The 21020-nt window shown below is 43.9% G+C and overlaps 1 protein-coding gene across 1 annotated transcript in view; it reads right to left on the reverse strand.

The window, feature by feature from the left end:
• The window catches only part of Fkbp9 (FKBP prolyl isomerase 9), a 48509-nt gene continuing 27489 nt past the window's right edge, over nucleotides 1-21020 (reverse strand). The window contains exons 6-11 of the mRNA XM_051202780.1: nucleotides 20089-20278; nucleotides 15776-15921; nucleotides 8914-9100; nucleotides 6255-6400; nucleotides 3922-4085; nucleotides 1-1227 (exon numbers count right to left, since the gene is read on the reverse strand). Coding sequence (XP_051058737.1) covers nucleotides 1051-1227; nucleotides 3922-4085; nucleotides 6255-6400; nucleotides 8914-9100; nucleotides 15776-15921; nucleotides 20089-20278 — 1010 coding nt within the window. The 3' untranslated portion in view covers nucleotides 1-1050. The remainder of the gene's footprint in view (nucleotides 1228-3921; nucleotides 4086-6254; nucleotides 6401-8913; nucleotides 9101-15775; nucleotides 15922-20088; nucleotides 20279-21020) is intronic.

Consider the following 21020-nt stretch of genomic DNA (forward strand, 5'->3'; position numbering starts at 1 on the left):
TTTTAAAAAAAAAAAAAAAAAGCCATTTCAAAAGGAAACACCTTGATTACTTCAGGCTAAGTGCCAACACCACTTGGGAACAGGACATAAGGCAGGAACATGGCTACCACATGGTACAGGAATGGGCTGGCCTGAATAATGTTATTGCTTTTCTCCAGCAGGAGACCCCACATTGCCCTCCAAGACACAAATGAGTGGCAGAAAAATGTCACATCCACTTTAGTCACAGTAAAATTTTCTGTTGGCTGACCAGTGAGACTAGCTATCAGCCTTACATGTATCTATCTAACAGAAGGAAGGCAGAGTGGAGAGAGAGCTCTACAGGACAACGTCTGGAAGATAGGAAGAGCCAAGCACATGATCCTCCAGAGCAAATGCAGGCCAAACCCTCTACTCCCGTTTGTTCGTGGTTTTTCCTGCCCAGGAAGCTCCTGTTAACCTTGGCGTTACACTACCAATGGGAGGGCGGCCGGTGTAGGGAGCGAACTGGAAAAGTGTGGGACGGGGACTTTAGGGGAGTTACAGGGGATGGTGCACAGCGCCTCCTATCACCAGAGCTTATGCAGGGCACCAAGAAGAGCACACTGGCTGCTGTCATGCAATCTTTCTGGAGCATTCATGCTCTGTCTTTCTGCCCACATAGTGAACAGTTTTTAGGACACCAGCAAGATTAAAAAAAAAAATCAATCTCTTTAGGTAGATACCTGGTACTACTCCTGTTTCCTGTATGACAGCCTTGTCTTCTATGAAATCATGTTCCTTTAGTATCACAACTTCCCAGAAGACTCATAAATACAGTTTGGCCGTGCAGACTTTCCCACACCAAGGCCCTCTGCACAGATTCTATGTACTATCCCTAGAAATCCAGCCAAGATCTCACCATGGACATCAACCCACCCCAATGTATGCACCAGGTACTACATGGCCCACCTACTACTTGCTAATGTCATGCCTTCCTAGAAACCTTCCCACCTTGACAGCATGCTCTGCCATGAGAGGTCACTTGGTGTCATGCTCTCCTTGGCACAAACTGGTTCGTTCGTGTGAGGCTTACAGTTCGTCATGCTTGGCTTCCTGATCCTTGAGCTTAAATTCCTCAGCCGTGACCTTCCCATCTCCGTTCCGGTCCTGGTTGGTGAACATGTTCTTCACGATCATTTCAGCGTTAAAACCGGGAGCCAGCTTGCCTTTGCCTGTTGCCACCTGTGCGTGGATGTACTCTGAGAACTGGGAAGAAGACAGGACCAATGTGAAAAATGGCTGCATGAAAGTGAGGAGACCGTGCTTCCAAACCAAGTTGTGCTCGAGAACTACATGCCCTGGGATTCTTTCTGGAGATGCAGGTGGCTCAGCACTTAAGAGCACTTGCTTCTCAGCACTCATGATAGGTAGGTCACAACCACCTGTAACTCCAGCCCCATGCACATATTCACACACACACAAACACACATAATTTTAAAAATAAGAATAGCGTTTAAATGTTTTTAAGTCCCTTAACTAAAGGACCTGGAGTCCCTAGGATGCAGGTATCCAATAAGCTTCAGCCAACGGAACAGTTTTAGCTTCCCACCTGAGACTGACCCCTCCAAAAAGTGTTGCATCCACACATTCATTCACAATCAAAGCCTGCCAGCAATTCACGGGGTATGACACAAACAAAACTGCCCTTGTAATAAAGTTATTCTACATGAATATAATAAGCAATTGATGCTTTGAGTTGTAAAGTGGGATGTTCCACTAAAGAGAGGATGGGGAGAGGAAGCAAGGTAAGGTTAAGTAGGGAGAGCAAATTGAAGCAGTAAATTTGAGGGACAGGGAAGAAGTGCTGAGGTCACGGAGACCTGTGCAAAGATGTAAGAGAGTCAGGGAACGATCCTAACAGTTGTCTGCCATGAATGTCTGTTCCAAGCAGAGAGAGAGGTTGGTTCCGAGGCCCAGGGAGGAAGCCTGCCTGGTGGGTTCCGAGAACATGTGCTGGACCACACAAGCAAAGAGAGTCAATGGTGAAGAGGTGGCAGCCAGCAGATGGAGAGGGCCCTGGCAGCCATAGAAAGGTCCTTAGAGATGGGCCTCTGCCGTTCTGAGAAGGAAGGAGCTGTGCCTGACTGTCATGGAGAAGCTCATGGTGAGGCAGGCTTAAGGTGGGGTTAGGACAAGGATCAAGGTTCAGAACAAGTAGTTGGATATATGAATGCAAAGCGGGGAGGTAAGCTGGGGCTAAAGCTCCAAATGTGGAAGACTTGAGGACATGAAGCCAAGGGACACGGTAACAGGAAGAATAAGGAACAGTCCAGGGTCTACCCTGACACCTCCCACGGTCAGAGCAGAGAAGAGGTCTGAGAAGGAACTGCCAACAAGCAGGCATGATGGGAGCAAATGTCCTGCAGGAGTTCACAGCAGCTGGTGCTGAAGAGGCAGGACCAGAATCAGTGGCATGGAGGTACAAAGGCTTGACAAGAATGACTTTAAAAAAGAATGGATGAGGCAGGAGAGGTGGCTCAGCACTGGCTGCTCTTTCCGAGGGCCTGGGTTTGACTTCCAGCACCCACCAGGGGATCGAACACCCTCGGTGGCCTGTATGCATGCAGTACACACGTACACACAGGCAAAACATCCACACACAGAAAGCGAAAATAAAGAATGAAAAGCTGGTCACGGTAGAAAGCTGAAGTCCCAGGGACTTGGAAGAAAGATTGTTTTTAATCTCAGGAATCCATGGCTAGCCTGGGCAAAAGAGGAAGAACCCATCTCATAAAAGCAAAATAAAGCCAGGCACAATAGTACATACCTGTGTTTCCAGCACTCAGGAGAATGAGGCAGGAAGATCGTGAGTTCGAGGACAGCCTCAGCTACAGAGAAAAATATCATCTCAAAACAAAAGAACAAATAAAGAAAAATGCATATGATAAAACAAGAAACAAATGATAAAAACTATAGCAAAAGATAAAAGGAAAGTAGGACATACAGGTCTTATGAGGTTTTGCTGTAAAAGGAGCAAAGTAATGAAAAAAAAACTGGAAAGACATATCACACCATATAAAATAATTGTGCTGGACATGATGGTGTCTGCCTATTACCCCAACAGGTTGGAGGCTAAACAAGAAGACCACAAGTTGTAAGAGTGAGGGTTTGGCAACACACTGATACTATGTCTCAAACACAAAGGACAATGGAGAAAAAAGGGAAAAAAAATGTGTGATACTACAAGGAACAAGGAATGTTCCAGGTCCAGGAAAAGTTGATGGTGTAGAGGGACAAAGAATGAAGATGAGCATGTGTTTGAGTGGAGTAAGCCATGAGCTCTAACTCCATGCACCATGATAGCACAAAAGTTTACTGCTCAGCCATGGTCCTGGCTCAAACACTGGGAAGCTGAAACCTTCCATGGGCCACTACTTTCTCCTCTTGTTCTTCTGAAACAGTGGTTTTCAACCTGCCTAATAATGGTGTGACCCTTTAAAACAGTTCCTCAAGTTGGGATGACCCCAACCATAAAATCATTTTGTTGAGACTTCATTCCTGCAATTTTGCTACTGTTAATGAATCCTGATGCAAGTATCTGATATGCAGGATAACTGATATGGGACCCGGTAGAGGTCATGACCTACAGGTTGAGAACTATTGTTCTAAAACACAAACATGCCTCTCTCATGGTTGTTGTGAGGATGGAGCTGGAGAACATGTGTCCAGACAGACCAGCAGTGAGTGCCCAGTGACTGGGAACTGAATCCAGATCTGGGAACCCTACAGCTCCCAGGGGCTCTGCTGCTGCACGTGAGAATGTGTGTAAAAGCCCTTGGTACACACATGAGCTAGTTACGAGCATCACAAGGGATCTTCCTGGCTAGCGCACTGAATGGGCCCCTGCCCACAGAAGGCCCCTGACCAACTTCTGACCCTCCTCCCACAAAGGCCATGTACCTCCTCCAGGAGGACTTCCCCATTGCCATCCTTGTCGATTTCTTCAAAGAGGTTGGGAGACACTTCACCATTCCATATGAACATGTACCCCTCCGGAAGGCCAGACACAAGCTCCAGCAGTTCAATGTCAAACACAAGGACGGCACTGCCAGGCACCTCTCCATCTATTCAACAAAAGAGAACTTGGCGTTAAAGCACAGGTCAGGAACCATCCACCCCTGCTGCCCTCCCCAGGCTCTAGCAGCCATTCCCACCTGTAGCTAATGACCTCTCAGAGAGCCATGAGATCAGCTTAAAGGATGACCATACAGGAATGACATGTGTCATTTCATGAAACCTGGGTCTCCGTTTATATGCAAACTAAATGTAGAGGCTGGAGAGAGAGCCTGAGTTTAGTTCCATTGCCCATGTTAGGCCTGGGCAAGCAAAATGGCTCAGCAAAAGGTGTTTCCCATCAAACCTGAATAAGATTTCCCAGGACCAACATGGTAGGAGAAAACTTATGCCACAATTTGGCCTCTGACCTCCACATACATGCACGCGCGCGCGCACACACACACACACACGCACACACGCGCACACACACACACAATGAATAAATAAATAAACAAATACAAGTTAAATAAAACATTAAGCCAGGCATGGTAGCACTGGGGAAGCCGGGGAGAGGTAGAGACAGGCTCGGCCACTCTAGCTTCCTTAAGTCCCAGGCCAGTGTGACACCCTGTTTTAAACAAGGTGAATGGCACTTAAGGAAAGACACTCAGAATTGTCTTCTAGCTCCACACACATAAATATGCACTCACAAACACACATGACCCACACAAACATGCATACATATAAATGAATCAAGTTTATGTAGAATACAAGACAAAAGACAATAGAATTCTCAAGCCACATGTGTTGGCCCATGCCTATAATCCCGGCATTTAGGGGGTATGAAGACTGAAAGTCTGAGGCCAACCTGGGCTACATAGGAAAATGTTACTTCAGGAAACCAAACAGTAGCAACCATAGAAAAAAGCATTTCTTGCTTTATGTTTTAGTAAAAACAACACATTTGAAAGCCATTGGTAGGGGCAACAGTTGTAGAAACTTTTGTTCCTCTGAGGTGCCAGAGATCCAGCCAGGGCCTCGCACATGTGCAGCAAGCATCTGTCACTGAAATGTACTCCCAACCTCAATTAAAGAGCTTTAGGATAAATTTAAGAGCAGAACTGTAAGGACAATAACAAAGCCTGCAAATTAGATACAATCAAGGCCAATGTAACAGTAAGGCTCAAAAGTAGTGCTGCATGCATTAAAAGATAAGTACTATCATTATTAAAAATTAGAGATTATATTTTTGAAATTTGTTTTTTATTTTTGGTGTTAGAGATTAAAACCAGGGCCTCATATATGCCAAGCATAAGCTTTTCCACTAAATTATATTATACGTTACATTTAGTACATAATATAATTATATATCATAAGAAAAGTCTTGAAGAACTCATACATGTTTTTGAAGCATTTCTTCTGGGATATGTGAGAGGCACGGGAAGAATTTGATACATTTTGATATATTTTTTAAAGTGGATTTTTGGGGGATTTCAAGACAGGGTTTCTCTATGTAGCCCTGTCTGTCCTGGAACTCACTTTTAGGCCAGGCTGGCCTCAAATTCACAGAGATCTGCCTGTCTCTGCCTCAACAGTGCTAGGATTAAAGGTGAGTGCCTCCACTGGTCAGGATGGTTTTTTTGTTTGTTTGTTTGAAAAAAAAAAAAAAAAAGAAAATCAACCCAGTATGCCAATCACTTTTACAAACTGGCACCCTTCTGTGCCAGCTGTCAGCAGTGTAAAAACACCATAAAGAAATGTTCTGGAATCACGAAATAATAGAGTAAAATGACACCACTATAAAGATACGGCGGCTGGCTTTTCCAGAACTGGAAATCCATCACTAGCATACAGCATCCTCTTTGACTTACAGGCTACAAAGCAGTGAACAGCAATGGCCTTCGCACTCTACCTGACCAGAAAACATTCTGAAGAAGCAGGCAGCCTGGCCCAAATCACCCACAGCCCTCCTCTGGGGCCTGGCAGATGAACTGCAGACCAGTGGTGTTTTCTTAAAGCTTGATATTTCTCAAGGCGATTAGGGGCAAATGGCATGGGTCTTTAAACAAACTCAAAGGGTCTTTAAACAAAAATGATCAAAACTTTAAAAAAGGAAAAAACAAACACAAAACCCACCAGTTTTAACATGGAAGCAGGATGCTACAGCTCTATTTATGGCACCAAAAGCCCAAAGTTTCGATAGGGAATTCCCAGCACTCCTGAACACCATCACTCACCTACACCAGCCTCTCCATAGCCCAGGTGGGGTGGAATGATCACGGTTCGCTTTTCTCCCACACACATCTCTCTGAGACCCATGTCCATCCCTAGCACGACTTGTCCGGATCCCAACACAATGTTGTAAGTTTTGCCTAAGTTCCACCTGAAAAAGAGAAGCCATGAGCGCCTATCAACGGTGGCGGAGGGGGTTCTGCTCAACACACACAGCTCAGAAGAAAAAAATGTCAGACAGACCCATGGCAGGACACACTGCAAGACAACCAGCCTGCCCGTTTGTTTCCAAACTGACAATGGCATGAAAATCAAGACAGAAGAGCTGTTCCACAGTCCAGGAGCACACTGGCTTGGGACCTTACTGCCATGAGGACCTTACTACAGAAATTCTGGGAAAAGTTAAGTGGGGGCATGGAGCTACATGGATTTATTCCTGGTGACAACTGGCTCTCCAGTGGCTCCTAGGAGTAAGTTCTTTGTATCTAGTCAGGCATTCTATGAGAGTACAGTTAATGTAGTGTAGTTAAGAGCCTGGGTCTTACTTTGTTTATTACTGGCTTATTTAGAAACACTATGTAGCCCAAGATGGCCTTGAAATCACCATGATCCTGTTGCCTCAGATTTCAAAGTGCCAGCATTGAAAGCAAGAACCAGGCTTAGGGACATGCCTTGTAGACTCGAGGCCCGAGATAGAATGCTGGTTGTGGGCTCGGGAGGTGGCCCAGCCATTGAAAGCACTCGGAAGAATCCTGGTTCTGCCCTTTCATTTGACCTGGGAAATGTCATCTTGGTTTCTTCATCTATAATGCAGCCGTAACAACAGTCAATAATAAATATGCTTCACACAGTGGGAAGCAAAGAAAGGGGCGTGAGGCACTGTGGTCTGTACAGTCTCCAACTCTGCAGATCCAACTGGGACCTGGCTAAGAAGTCCCCCCCCTCCCCCAGCCTCAGCCATGACTAAAAGTCAATCTACTGCTTCAACACCTACAGCACTCCTACCTCTTCCCCCAAGGCAAACAGCTCTCATGCTCTTTACTCCCTTGGTGCTGGTCACCAGGTGGTGACAAGGAGCAGAAGTCTCCTTAGGGTTAGTCTCCTGGGCCTTCCAGCCCCCGAGGACCAGATCTGCCACTCCTCCCCCCCCCTTCCCAAGGCCAGCTGGTGTTCAGAACCCAGCAAGCCAGCACTGGTACAGGATGTCCTCAAGACAGGCCTGCACAGGAGCCACCTCTGACCCACTGGCTGTCAAGCCTTTCTCGGCAACCAGTCATCTCCACGTTGCCTCTCTGGTCCCAGCTGGAAGCAGTACATGTCTCTAAGGATACAGAACATCGAAGACCTGAATGGGTCAGCATGCAGGACCTCGTATCCAAAGCCAGGCTCTCAGAGCTAGAAGGCTGAGTGACAGGTAAAAGAGGGGCACCTCTGTGCCCAGAACTAACAGCAGCCCTTACTTACGTGAAGAAAGCCCTTTCTGCTCCCCAGCTCTGGACTCAGGGATCTTAATCAAGCTCAGCACGAAAGTGGATACAGAAAAACAAAGTCTAAAAATGGTCCTTTGCCACAGAGGAGACTGGCTTCACTTCCAGACTCAACTGAGATGGTCACAGGAAGCAAACCTGTCCTTACGCTATTCTACGACTTGGGGGTTTATTTCTATCACCCAACATTTATAAAATGATCTTTTTGTATTTCAGACACTTGGCAAATAAAAGAAAAAATACCAATAAGTAAATCAGATGTCCCTAAAGTATTCAGACCATTACAGACACAAAAGTCACTTAAAGCCGGGGGATGAAAAATATAGAACACAGTTGGAGACGAAAGACGCAGGAGCGGTGATTCCTCCCAGGAATTCAGGGACGTTTTGAAAACAGGAAGGACTTGTTCACCAGCAGAGAAAGAGAGTCTCACCTGTGCAGGATGAGAGTTCAGTGAGGACAAAGTGTCTGTAGCAGGACAAAGACAATCCTGCACACCAGACCGTGACACTAGCTCTAACTTGTTGCAGGATATTTGATCTCACTGTGAAACTCTGAGACTGGGTCAGGGGGCAGAGCCAGCGACTAGTTGACAAGAATTAGTCACACAGAGTACAGAGGATCCAGGAAGAAGGATAGTGAGGCCCACAGGAAGGAATAGGGAGGGGCTTAGAAAATTACAGGCTTTTTTGGTTTGGGACAGGTGGAGAGATGCTCTCTTGTTGGGTCTCTGACCCAAAAGGAAAGTCAACTGGTTGCTTCTTGGATTCTCTGATCACCTCAAAATCTGACACCCAGGTCTTTAATGGTAAATAGAACAACGTAGATAAAAACAACACTTTCCGAAGGGTCTCACTATGTATCTGTGTTCGCCTTTAACTTTCTATCTCCTATTGCAGCCTTCCAAGCAATAGAATTATGGGTGTGTGTCACTGGCTCCAAGGGTTTAGTTACTCAATATAGGTCTGACTTTGAGAGAGTTCCACCAGCCAAGAAATAGTCTAGAGCCAGCAAGATCTTTAGTAGGAAATGCTCACAATGACTCACTGAGCCCTGAGAAGGCTCACACTGCACATCAGGGAGAGTTGGACCAAGCAACTCCTGCCCAGTGAAGAGAGGAAGACAGTGAGAACTACCATCCAAGTTCCCGCCACATCTGGTTCCCAGGTATCCTTACGTGGAGTCCAGCAGAGTGCCATCCAGGAGTGAGGCATTGTAGTGGTATTTCAGGTAATCCCCCTTCTTACTCAGCACTGAGCAATCAGGGGGCTTGTAGTGGGAAGTGATGCTGATGGAATCTGAAGGGTTGTGGAAGTCAATCACATGGATGTCAAACACCAACACAGCCGAGCCGGGAATATTCCCTAAAGGGGAGACATGGGGAGTCAGTGAACAAGCCCACCACTACAGCACCCTGCCTCCCCAGTGTCACCAGGTGTGTCCTGGCAAGGACCCAGGGACCCAGCCCTGAAACTGAAGGGGTGTTAGGAAAAAGGAGCAGGAAGGAATATCATAAAGGATCTAATCTTCATTTTGTACTCGAGGAAACTGAGGCACAGTTGACAGGAATCATGAAACTAATTGTGAGTACAATTTGAATTCAAACTTAAGACACGCCCACTGTCTTTTATTAAGCATGAAAAGAGGTAGGGCTAAGTGAAACTGTAGATCAGGAAACTCAAGCCTATGCAAATGAAGGCTTGCCCTGTCCCAACAGAAGAGGCAGCATGGGAAATGAACTGCACATTGGTCGCAGATAAGTGTCCAACCTACTACTCAAGAAAAGCAAAACTCTCATAATTTCAAGACAGAAAAACAGACTGTACCATGCCATCCCTATGTTAGCATACTAGAGTCAGAAGGTGTCTATAGTGTATCCAGCTTATTCCATGCAGGACAGGCATAGTCAGGGCTGCTACATATAAAGCAATTATATGAGTGCCTGACATTTAATAAGCACTTATTACATATATATATGTATATATTTATGTGTGTGTAATAAGGCTATTAAATATATATTTAATACTTGTCATAATCTTATATTTCAATATACAAATGGGGAAACTAGGGCACAATTTGAGGTTCACCCAAAGTTAAGAGTTATAGAGAAATTCGTGCCTATAGTAGGGCATAGGTATTCATGTCTGGTATTCATGTCTATTTGGTTTGGGTTTTTGTAACAGGTCTCATCAAAGCACCTGCACCCCCAGTGTGAATACACTAACAGCCACTAAGTGGTAAACTTTCAAACTGAAGCAAGCAGGGCTAGAGAGATGGCTCAGCAGTTAAGAGCACGTGTTGCTCTTGAAGAGGAGCTGGGATCCATTCCCACATAGTGGCTCACATCCGTCTATAACTCTGGTTCCAGGGGAACCAATGCCTTCATAGGCATTTCATCCATGTGGCACACATACAAGCAAACATTCACAAACACAAAATCAATAAATCTTTTAGAAATAAAATTGAAGACAGGCATTGCAATCAGACTAGCCTTTCTCAGACACAGAAGCAGAACTAAAGAAGACACTAAACTTGACTAATATAAACAAAATGCCTCCTTCATGATGCACTGGGAAACAGAGCCGTCTACAGAAAAATGAATAGTTCGAGATCCACACATTCCTGGAGTCTGGTACACACACATTCTTGAGATGTGTTCCTTGCTTGCTAAGCACTCTGCAGATGACTAAGTCAACTTCTTTGACACAAACATCTTGGTCAACCAAGAGACAGACTCACCCACTAAGTGAGTACTGTATTAGCACTAGGCTTGCTTGTCAACTTCTAGGAAGTTAATGTGGGTCAGTCTCCCAGGTGCCCAGTTAACTCAGAGACACAAACATTCTAGAGAGGGCATCAATGAGGATCTAGGCTCTGTTTGGGCAGGAAGTTATTGTTTCCTTTACTCCTTGATGGGTTCCCAATACCTAAGCAGAACATGGGCATGAAATTACTCAGTATGTCTTTGATAGACCAGCAAATAGTGTTTCTTACTTAGCCTATAAAACCAGAGAACAGATGTTGAACCCTGAGGATTAGTCTTGAGCCCCCAAAGAGCCAACAAAGCTGAAACAAAGGTTGCTAGCAGGCTGCCTTGCCCAGCAGACAACTTCCTGGCAGTTACTAATTCCTCTTGAGATATCTGGAACTTCTGGTTTGAGTTCTCAGTTCACTACAAATGGAAACCAACAAGTCACTGCCTAATGAGGACTTGTCCTATGACAAAGACACATTAGAAAGCTCTGGGTCTAATTGTGGTTCCATTCTGTGGCCTTAAGCAAAGTGCTCAAGTTTTAATAGTCTTTCTATCTTATTGAAACAGTGATTATAGTAACACTGGACATGTGAGTGTAAGAACATATGTACAGGTCAGAGTGAAAATTCTGGTGATGTTCCTTGAGCGCTGTCCACTTTTCTTTCTTTCTCTCTTCCCTTCCTTTCATTCTTTCTTTCTTTCTTTCTTTCTTTCTTTCTTTCTTTCTTTTGTCCTTTCCTTTTTTTAAGACGGTCTCCTTCCCTCTGTTCTGGAACTGAACAAGTAATCTAGGCTCCCTCAGCAAGCCCCCGAGATCCCTGTGTCTCTGCCTCCCTGGTACATACACCAACACCCCCATATCTGGCTGTTTTATGTGGGTATTAAGGATCAAACATCTGGCCCTCGGGTTTATGTGACAAGCCTTATTATAGTAACACTGTCCACAACTGTTTCCAGTTTTCAATGAGGTTTTGTGCAAGAATTCCCAGAGGGTTTGGGTAGACAGCTCAGTCAGCAAAGTGCCTGCCACACAAGCATGAAACGTTGAAATCAGATCCCCAGAATATGTAAAACTCTGGGAATAGACTTCGTGCCTGCAATCCTAGCCTGAAGCTCATTGGCTGGTCAGCTAATTAATAGATGAGCTTTAGGTTCAGAGAAACTCAGTCTGAAAAAGGGAAGGGCAATCCAGAAAAGACACCTGACATCAACCTCAGGCCTCCACTCAATACATGCACCAACATTCATGTGCACACACACATATACAACAACAACAACCACACACACACACACACACACACACACACACAACCCCAGACACACGTGGGCAAAATTGCAATTATTCTGCTCACTCTCTTTTTCCCTAAAAAGGGCTGGAAAGACAGTTAACCAGCAAACCACAAGGAAGCTCAGTTCTGTAACAAGGAGGCTGCATATCAGAGCTGCAAACATTCTAAGTGTCCTCAGTTAGGGCTGCCCTTGAGGAACACGGCAAGACAGAAAAGGCCAGAATGATCCCAGAGTCCTACTCTCTTTACTAACCCTACAACAAAGTGCAAAGGCTGTGAGCTCCACGAGGGAAGGGCTCATTGCTGCTCAGATCCGACTGAGACCTTGTTAGCGCCTGGCACTCCGGTGGGCTCAGAGAAGTCACAAGCCGGGCAGAGCTCCCTCCTCACAAGTTTCTGCCCCAGGGATCAGCGTGAAGTCCTATGTGACCATCCCAAAGTAGTCACTGAGTCCAGAGCACAGGGGCGGCACCCTCCCCCACACAAGCACATGGGTTTACACCAGCATGGGATTTGGGATGGAGCAGCCTCTTACTCGAACAGTTACGATTCTTTGGCTGATTCCCAAATCCCCATTGAATTCTGTGCAGACCTCAGTCTCATACTTGATGGAGAGCCAAAGGGAAAAAATGCTTTAAGCAAATGGCTTTCATCAAGGTGCTCTTTTTGTTTTTTAAAGACAGGAAGGGTTATTCTTTAAGTTATAATGAAATAAGAATACTCAGAAGTATCTGTTTCTGTGCATGGCTGACTAGAACGGAAACCCAAGCACAGTATAAGACAGTAACATCAAAACACTAAACAGGACGTGAAGCAAGGCCTATTTTACTTATTTATTTATTTGTTTATTATTTAATTGAGGAGGATTGAACCCAGGGCCTCAAGTATGCTAGGCAAGCATTTTACCACTGGGATATATATCTGGGGATAGCTGCCATATTTTTTTCTTTTCTTCTCCCTCTCTCTCTGTCTCTCTCTCTGTCCGTCCCCCCCCCCCCCCGCCCTTTGTTTTTCTGGAACAGGGTCTCATGTAGCCCAGACTGGCCTCAAGGCCACTATTAGCTGAGTGAGGTTGTATGATGATATGAATGAGAATGGCTGACCCCATGGGTTCATAGATTTGATTACTTGCTCCCTGGTGGGTGAAACCTTTTGAGAAGGATTAGACAGTGTGACTTTGTTGGAGGAAGCAAGTCACTAGGGGTAGGCTTTAAGGTTTCAAAAGCCCATGCCATTCCTAGTTAACTCTTTCTGCCTCCTACTTACAGATCTAAGCTCTTAGCTATCCATACCACTGTGATTTCTATGCCATCATAGACTCCAGCCCTCTGGAAATGTAAGCCCCAAACAAATGCATCTACAAGTTGCCTTGGTCATATAGTCTTTCCACAGCAGTAGAAAGTAGCTAAGAAGCTAATGATGACCTATAACTCCTAAGCCTCCGACCTCTGCCTCTGCCTCTGCCTCTGCCTCTGCCTCTGCCTCCTGAGTGCTGAGATTACAGCATGCCTTACCACACATGGCTCCAGCTCATTTTCTTAAAGTATGAATCTTTATGGCCCAGAAAATCAGAAATTTAAGTCAGAGTGGAAAATTCTACTCAGTTGTACCCTTTTGTTTCCAATCAGCTTGATTGGATCCTCTGTGAGGAAACCTCCGGAGAAAATACCCAAGAACCCTATTGTATGTGAATAGAAATCAGAAGAGGGTTAACGGTGTGAGTATATTCAGCCAATGAGATCAGCCAGAACTCCAGTAGCAAAAACAATATATAACCATGAAAAAAAAAACAAAAACCATAAACAAAAAAATTAAAACTGCAGCAACTAGAGTTAAGGAAATCTAAGCAAGTCAGCAAAATCTAATGCAAGACAAAAAAAACACAATAACAAAAACAAAAATAAACATATTTCACATATTAAGTACTATGTAGCTATTAAAATAATCTGTTGATGGGCTGAAGAGATGGCTTGGCTGTTAAAGGCTAGGGGCAAAACCAAAAACTACCTGTTGACATATAAAACTTGTTCATAAGCAATTGGGTGAAGAGAGGAATTACACCACAAAATGATGAGAAGACAACCTCTTTCAGTATACACTAGTATAGTAGCTATTGCTTTATTCTTCCTCTCTGGCCTACCTACGTAGCCCAGGTTGGACTTGAACTTTCAATTCTCCTGCCTCCACCTTCCGAGAGCCATAAATATAGATACATCCCCCATACTTAGTGCATACATTTAACTTACAGAAATATCTACTAGGGGGGGGGGGAGACAGATTACCTCAAATTTGGGGGCTTGAAACCACAAGAACTGAGCTGGGGATGAAGCCAGCGGTGGAACACTTGCCTAGGGTGCACAGGGTTCTACGCCCAGCGCGTAGAGAGAGAAGGCAAGGGAGAGATATAGTAGAGACGGGGAGGAGACAGGAAGACACGGGGAAAGGGGATAAGGAGACAGACACAGTTCTGGCAGTCAGAGGCACCGGCAAGGGTGGGCTCCTTTTGGAGGCCTCAGGAGGCCTGTCCCCTCCCCTGTCCCCACCAAAGGTGACCTGCACCAGCGGCCTTGGCCACTTCCTCAGTCTCGGCCAAGCTTAGTTAGCTTCTCATCCAGCTCACATCCTGCCTCCCTCAAAGACCCTCAAAGCATTTCAGGGCCGTCTGATAACTCAGAACACTGCCCCAGCTTCAAAATCCTTAACCCTACCAGCAGATACCTTTGAATAAGGAATATTTGAGGTCCATGGCCACTTTTTAATGTAATATGCCTATCACTGTAGTAACTTCTCATGGTGTGATTTAGGGAGGTTTGTAGGTCTTATGTATCTTTTTTTTTTTATCCTAAAGATAAAATATAGTGTTTGTATCTGTTTTGTCTGGTTTTTTGTTTTGATTTTTTGTTTGTTTGCTTGCTTTTGTTTTTGAAACAAGGTCCCATTTAGCTCAGGCTAGCCTCAAATCCCTCATGTAGCCAAGAATGACTATGAATTCCTGATTCTCCTGCTTCCACACCCACAGAGTGTTGGGATTGCAGGCCTGTGCCACCATGCTTAGCTATTTCTACAATTTTGTTTTCTTTTTTGTGTGTGTGTGTGTGTGTTTGTTTCTTGAGATAGAGTTTTTCTTCATAACATAACAGTCTTGGCGACCCTGGAACCCACTCTGTAGACCAGCCTCAAACTAACTGAGATCCACCTGCCTCTGTCTCCCAAGTGCTGGGATTAAAGGTGTGTGCCTCCACTGCCCAGCTTATTTCTACAACTTTTTAAAGCAAGTTTGCTCTTAAAGTGACAAAATGTCTCTAGAATTAAGGTGCTGGCTACACGACTCACTAAATTCACTAATGTTGCTGAATTGTACCGTTAAATGGGAGAATTTCTTAGTGTGCAAAATCAAAAGCAAAGGGAGGGGATGAAGTTACACTTACTTTCAAGCACTTTATTTAAAATAAAGAAATAAATATAAATATAAAGGCAGTTAAAACATAGTAAAATGTGAGGGCTTGAGAGATGGCCTAACCGTTAAGAATACTGGCTACTCTTCCAGAGGACCCAGGTTCGGTTCCCAGTACCCACATGGCAGCTCAGATCTGTCTTTAACTCTAGTGTCCTCTCCTGGTCTCCTCAGACAGAGCATACACATGGTATATTTACATACATGCAGGTGAATACATGTAAAATAAAAATAAATAAATATATACAATAACATATAGTCACAGATAGATAGATAGATAGATAGATAGATAGATAGATAGATGATAGATGTAGTAAAGTGTTAGCTTGATGAAACAATGTAGCATTCACTGTGCAATCCTTTCAACACTGGTGTAGATTTTAGATTTCTCTGAAAGAGAAGGAAAATGGATAGGGGACATAGACATGAACTCCCCAGTGGGATGGAGTCTTACACTACATCTGGCTTCCTTGTTTTACCTCAGCAAGTGCTGACCTGAGCAACATGAAAGCAGTCAGTGAGGAGGGCAGGTAATACACACCTCTTCCTTCTTCTCCATAGCCCAGGTGAGGAGGGACCACAATCCTTCGCCTCTCTCCAATGCAAACACCAAGTAAGCCTTCATCCATCCCAGGAATTACATAGCCCTGGCCAATGTAGGTGTCAAAGGTGTGGTTCCGTGAGTAGCTAAGAAAGAAGAAGGAAAAGACAGGGTCACTCATAAGGGATACCCACAGCAGCTGTGGGAAGAACTCAGAATCCGGATGCCAAAGGACCACAAGCACCTCCACACCCAGAACAGCTACACCACAGAATATGAGGACACAGCCCATGAATGTGTCCCCTAGAATAGGGAGCACGTGAGCATCTGCAGAAACAACATATTATACTTCGTGTGTACGGCCACATTATAAAAGGAATGGGAGTGTGAGAAGCAGCCACACAACAGAGCTGATGGGAGTTGCCTAGCTCCTTCCAGTTCCCTTTCTCCCCTGGGATTTACAATTCTCTCCTCTATCTTTTTATCAGCTCAACACTGCTTTTTCCTTTTCTGCTCACACCCACAGCATAGCATATGAAGTACTATCAATGTTTCCTACCTCCTAAAATACCTTACACCTAAACAATGTGTTTGGTTTATCATGTAATTTCATAGTGGACCTTCCTTCTGACAGCAATTGTTTTGGGAGATAGGATTCCACTCTCTAGAAGTACTGGGGACTGAGCCTGGTGCCCTTAACACCATTCTAGCAGACAAAGGTGACTCCTCCTCATGCTTTCGAAGCCCAGTCCCTCTTGAGCACTGCAGACACATTGAAAAAAATAAGGGTGAAGGTGAAAAGAACAAAAACAAAACCTAAAGATGCACAAGTTAAGTCCCAGTGTAAAAACATAAGGACTGTGTAGAACAAATACAGCCTGACTCCATCAAGAATCACCAATTTCATAGCATGGCCTGCATAGAAAATGAATTAGATGAAATCCCAAGCAAAGAATTCAAAAGGATAATTATAAATATATTCAAGGAAATCAAACAGAACACAAACTCATAATTAAGAGAGAACAAAAGCAAATGAATAAGATAAGGAAGTCAATGCAACATATAAAAGTGGAATTTAATAAAGAGGAAAAACTGAGGAGCTGGAGAGACAGCTCAGTGGTTAAGAGACAAGACTTCGGTTCAGTTCCCAACACCCAGAGCAGTGGCCCAAACCTTCCTGTAGCCCCAGCTCCGTGGGAATGTGGCCTCTGCAGATACCTGCACTTATATGTACATAATGTGCATGCAAACACACATACATACATGTGATTTCTAAAAATACTGAAAAAAATCAAAACTGAAACACTGGGAATGAGAATTTCAGGATGCCATATAAGTTGGAGAGACTCACCAGCAGACTGGATCAACAGGAGGACAGAATATCGAATCCTGAAGACAAGGTGGAGGAATTGTCATATTCAGACAATATCCAAGACAGATTAAGTAACAGAATATTAGTAGAATATTCAAGATCTATGGAACACAATTTAAACCCCAAATCTAGGCACAGGAATAGGAGAAGAATTTCACATTCAAGGCACAAAAACCATGTTCAATAAAATAGCAGAAATTTTCCTGACTCTAGGGGGAAGGTTCCCAGAAATAATATGCACTTAGGATACCAATTAGGCAAGACCAGAGAACTTTCCCATGCCATATTATAGTCAAAACACTAAACATATAGGACAAAAACTAAAATATAAACAGAATGCTCTCAACAATATCAACCATAAAAAGCTTAATTTCTTCAAATCAGTAAGAAAAGGACAAATTAAATACCATCAATATAAAAATGTGCAAAAATAATAACAAAAGATATCTAAATAAATATTTGGAAACAATAACCAAAGAACTTCTGATTCAAACCATAGGTATGATTTTTCTCTTGAAAATTAACAAAGTTTAATTTGTTTTGTTTTATGTTTTGAGACCAGGCTAGCATCAAAACATGAAACAATCCTCCTGCCTCAGCCTTACAAGTGCTAGGGTTAAAAACATAAGCAACCAAACCTGGCTTTTACTTCCAAATGATACCCAGAAGATGTATATCAAAAGCTATAAAGATATTCATAAGAGGGTGGACAGGAAAGGGGAAAGCAATATAATTCTATTTTAATTAAGAATATATAGAGAGAAATCTGTCTCAAAAAAAGAAAAAAAAAGAATATACTAAAATTAAATACATACACACACATACATACAAGCTTTGACCCAAAGATTCTTCTTGGAAACATGCTTAAAGACTTAGGTACAAAAATAAATAAAACTCTTAAATGTCAAAGGATAGTAAAATCATAAATGGTTTGCCCAAGTTTAAGACAAAAATCTATTATGTTGGGTTGGGCGGGTGATATAACCACTGTACTCAAAGGGGAAACTACTTAAAACCTGCAGAAACAATAGTTCTGTCATGTGGGAAGAAATCTAGTATGCTCAGAAAATAACCTGTCTACCTCCTTCTTTTCCTCCCTCCGTTCCTTTAACAGGGCAATCCCTAAGTTGCCCAGGCTAGGCTCCAACATCTGAGCTAAAGCAATCCTCCTACCTCAACCTCCCAAGTAGTTGGGGAACACAGGTACATACTCTATTAGGACCACCTTGAGTTCAGGAGTTCAAGACCAATGTAAGCTACAGAGGAACAGCCCACTTCAAAAATTAAAAGACTGGAGTTTTAGCTCAGTATCAAGTCCTGGGGTTCATTCCCCAAGTATAAGCTTTCTAAAGAGTGAGAAGAGAAAGGAGGAGGCGGAGGAGAGAGAAGATAGAGGAAGGAAAAGGAAGAGTAAAGAGATGCTTATAAAATGGTTAAATGGGGACTAGAGAGATGGCTCAGCAGTACCAGTTCCTTTTGCAGAGGACCAAGTTCGGTTCCCAGCACCCACATGGTGGCTCACAACCATCCATAACTCTAGTTCCAAGACAGCCAATGACTTCTGACCCCTGTGGGCACCAGGCACACCAGATACATATACATAAATGCAGGCAAAACACTCACAAAAACACAAAACAAAACAAAACCCCAAAAACAACAACAAAAAAAAATAACACTCACGTAAAATAAATACATCCTAATTAATTAATTAAAATTGTTACCTCTAAAGAATAGAACGAATGAGGCAAATAGATGCGTACATTGAATATCTTAATTTATTACTTTGTTTCACTTCATACCGTGGCAACTACTTTTCATATGAAAATTTTCATAAAAGTGTAGAAGAGATCTTAATAATAAGGACTAGTTTTCCCAATAAAAAACAATGCCACAGTAAAGTCTAACTTTAATATGCAAAAACAAATTAGATGAGTAAACAAATTAGAAATCTATTGCCTCAGAGACTGAGGTTCTGTCACCACTTGTTTATAGGAAGCTAAAGGAGTGATTTCAAAACTAAGCTGCCACCTGAATGAATAAGACATGCCACAGCTTGCCACATGCATTGTGCATTGAAGCCGCCTGTGGCAGAGTAATTGCCCTCTGAAGCATCCGTTCAGGAGCTAAAGGCATCCAGCAGCCTCCTCCAGCTGGTCATCCTTTAACATTTACACAGCGTCCTCACTACCTTACCCTGGAGAACGTGTTGAAACTGGAAGAAGCTGATGTTCAGAGAGCTCCAGCACCATCCAATGTTGGGTGTAGTGAGATGTCCACTCTGCTCACACCTGTAGCACTGACCGTGCTACAGCCCGTTTGGGCTTGGCCACAGGTGCAGACTTGACAGAGGGAGGTTAGGCCTGGGGTCCAGGACCCCAGCTCTCTCTCTCTCTCTCTCTCTCTCTCTCTCTCTCTCTCTCTCTCTCTCTCTCTCTCTCTCTTTCTCTCTCACTCTCAGTTCCAGCCATGTCACTGAGAGCAGCCTGGGCCTGGATCCTTGGAGCGGGAACTTGCGGGCCATTGGTTTCTCTTGTAAGTGACTTCTCCCCAAATAAAATATAACAACCCATATTATTAAACCTAGTCCTGTGTATTTTAATCCATCCTTCTATACCAGGGCACCACAGAGAGTTGGGTTTTTTTGTTCATTGTGTCTCTGTGACCTCACTTCTGACCACTCCACATCTTGGAGTCTACAGTGGAGTTCAGAGAGGGAAGGAATAAAACACGAGTCTAGGGTAAGTCCCTCCCATTTTCTTTCAGGACATCTAAAGCAAGAAACCCTTGTAACCACCTAGAAACAAATTCAGAGTCTGAAAACCGAGACCTGTACTGAAGATTAAAATAAGAGTCAGCACTGATGGTATATTTAGACCATGGTCAACTGTGGTCAGTTACACTTTACTTGGGTGTTCTGGTGAGAGAAAAATGGTTGCCTTACCTGGAATCAAAGAGGGTGCCATCCAGAAGTGTGCCATTGTAATGATACCGAAGGAAGTCCCCGCTCTGACTCCTTCGCTCACAGTTCTCAGGGACCTCCTTGTTCTCGATGGAAATACTATCCTTGGGGTTATGGAGGTCCAACAATGCAACATCAAAGACTAGGGATGCCTGCCCAGGAATGTCCTTCCCTAGAGTGAAATGGAAGAGCAATTCACCCCAGAAACATCATTTAAACACCACTCATGCCCTCTGAGTTGGTATTCCTCATTCCTTGATATTTTCAAGCCAAGGAAACAAACGCTCAGTTCTCCGTGTTGTGTAGCTACAGTGTCTCACCTTGGTGTTTGACCGTGGGCTAGCGGGTATAGCACAACGCCTGACTGACTCAGGGAGAGCAAGCTGACAGGCCACATACTACCACCATGACCACACTCCAGATTGTCAGGCTGCAATGAGCAGCTCTCTGTGGGCAGTATGCACCCACATGGAAACCTAAACCATACCCACTGTGGGTTCTGTCTGCACAGATGCATTGGAAACATTCAAAGGCACAAATTCCAAACCTGTGGCTTTGCTCTGGAAAACACCATAAGGTCTTGTTCTTTAAAACCAACTTGAAAATGTAAAGTTCTTTACCCAAAACAAAAAATAAACAGAAGTTAGATTGCAAAGGAAAAATGGTACACATAATCCAAAAAATAGTTTTTACATTTTTCTATCTCATTTCTGCATAGTGCTGTTTCTCTTGGATGTTTCTAAGACAGGGTGTACTGGACACAGCCTACCCCCTGTATTCATGGGTTCTACATCCATGGATTCAACCAACCTAAAAGCGAAAACATTGAGGACAAAAAGTTATGCCTATAAAACCAGACATGGTAGCACACAAGTGTAACCCTAGTACTGGGGAGGTGGAGGATGATGGGAATT

The sequence above is a fragment of the Phodopus roborovskii genome, unplaced genomic scaffold, assembly GCF_943737965.1.
Source record: "Phodopus roborovskii unplaced genomic scaffold, PHOROB, whole genome shotgun sequence".
NCBI lineage: Eukaryota > Metazoa > Chordata > Mammalia > Rodentia > Cricetidae > Phodopus > Phodopus roborovskii.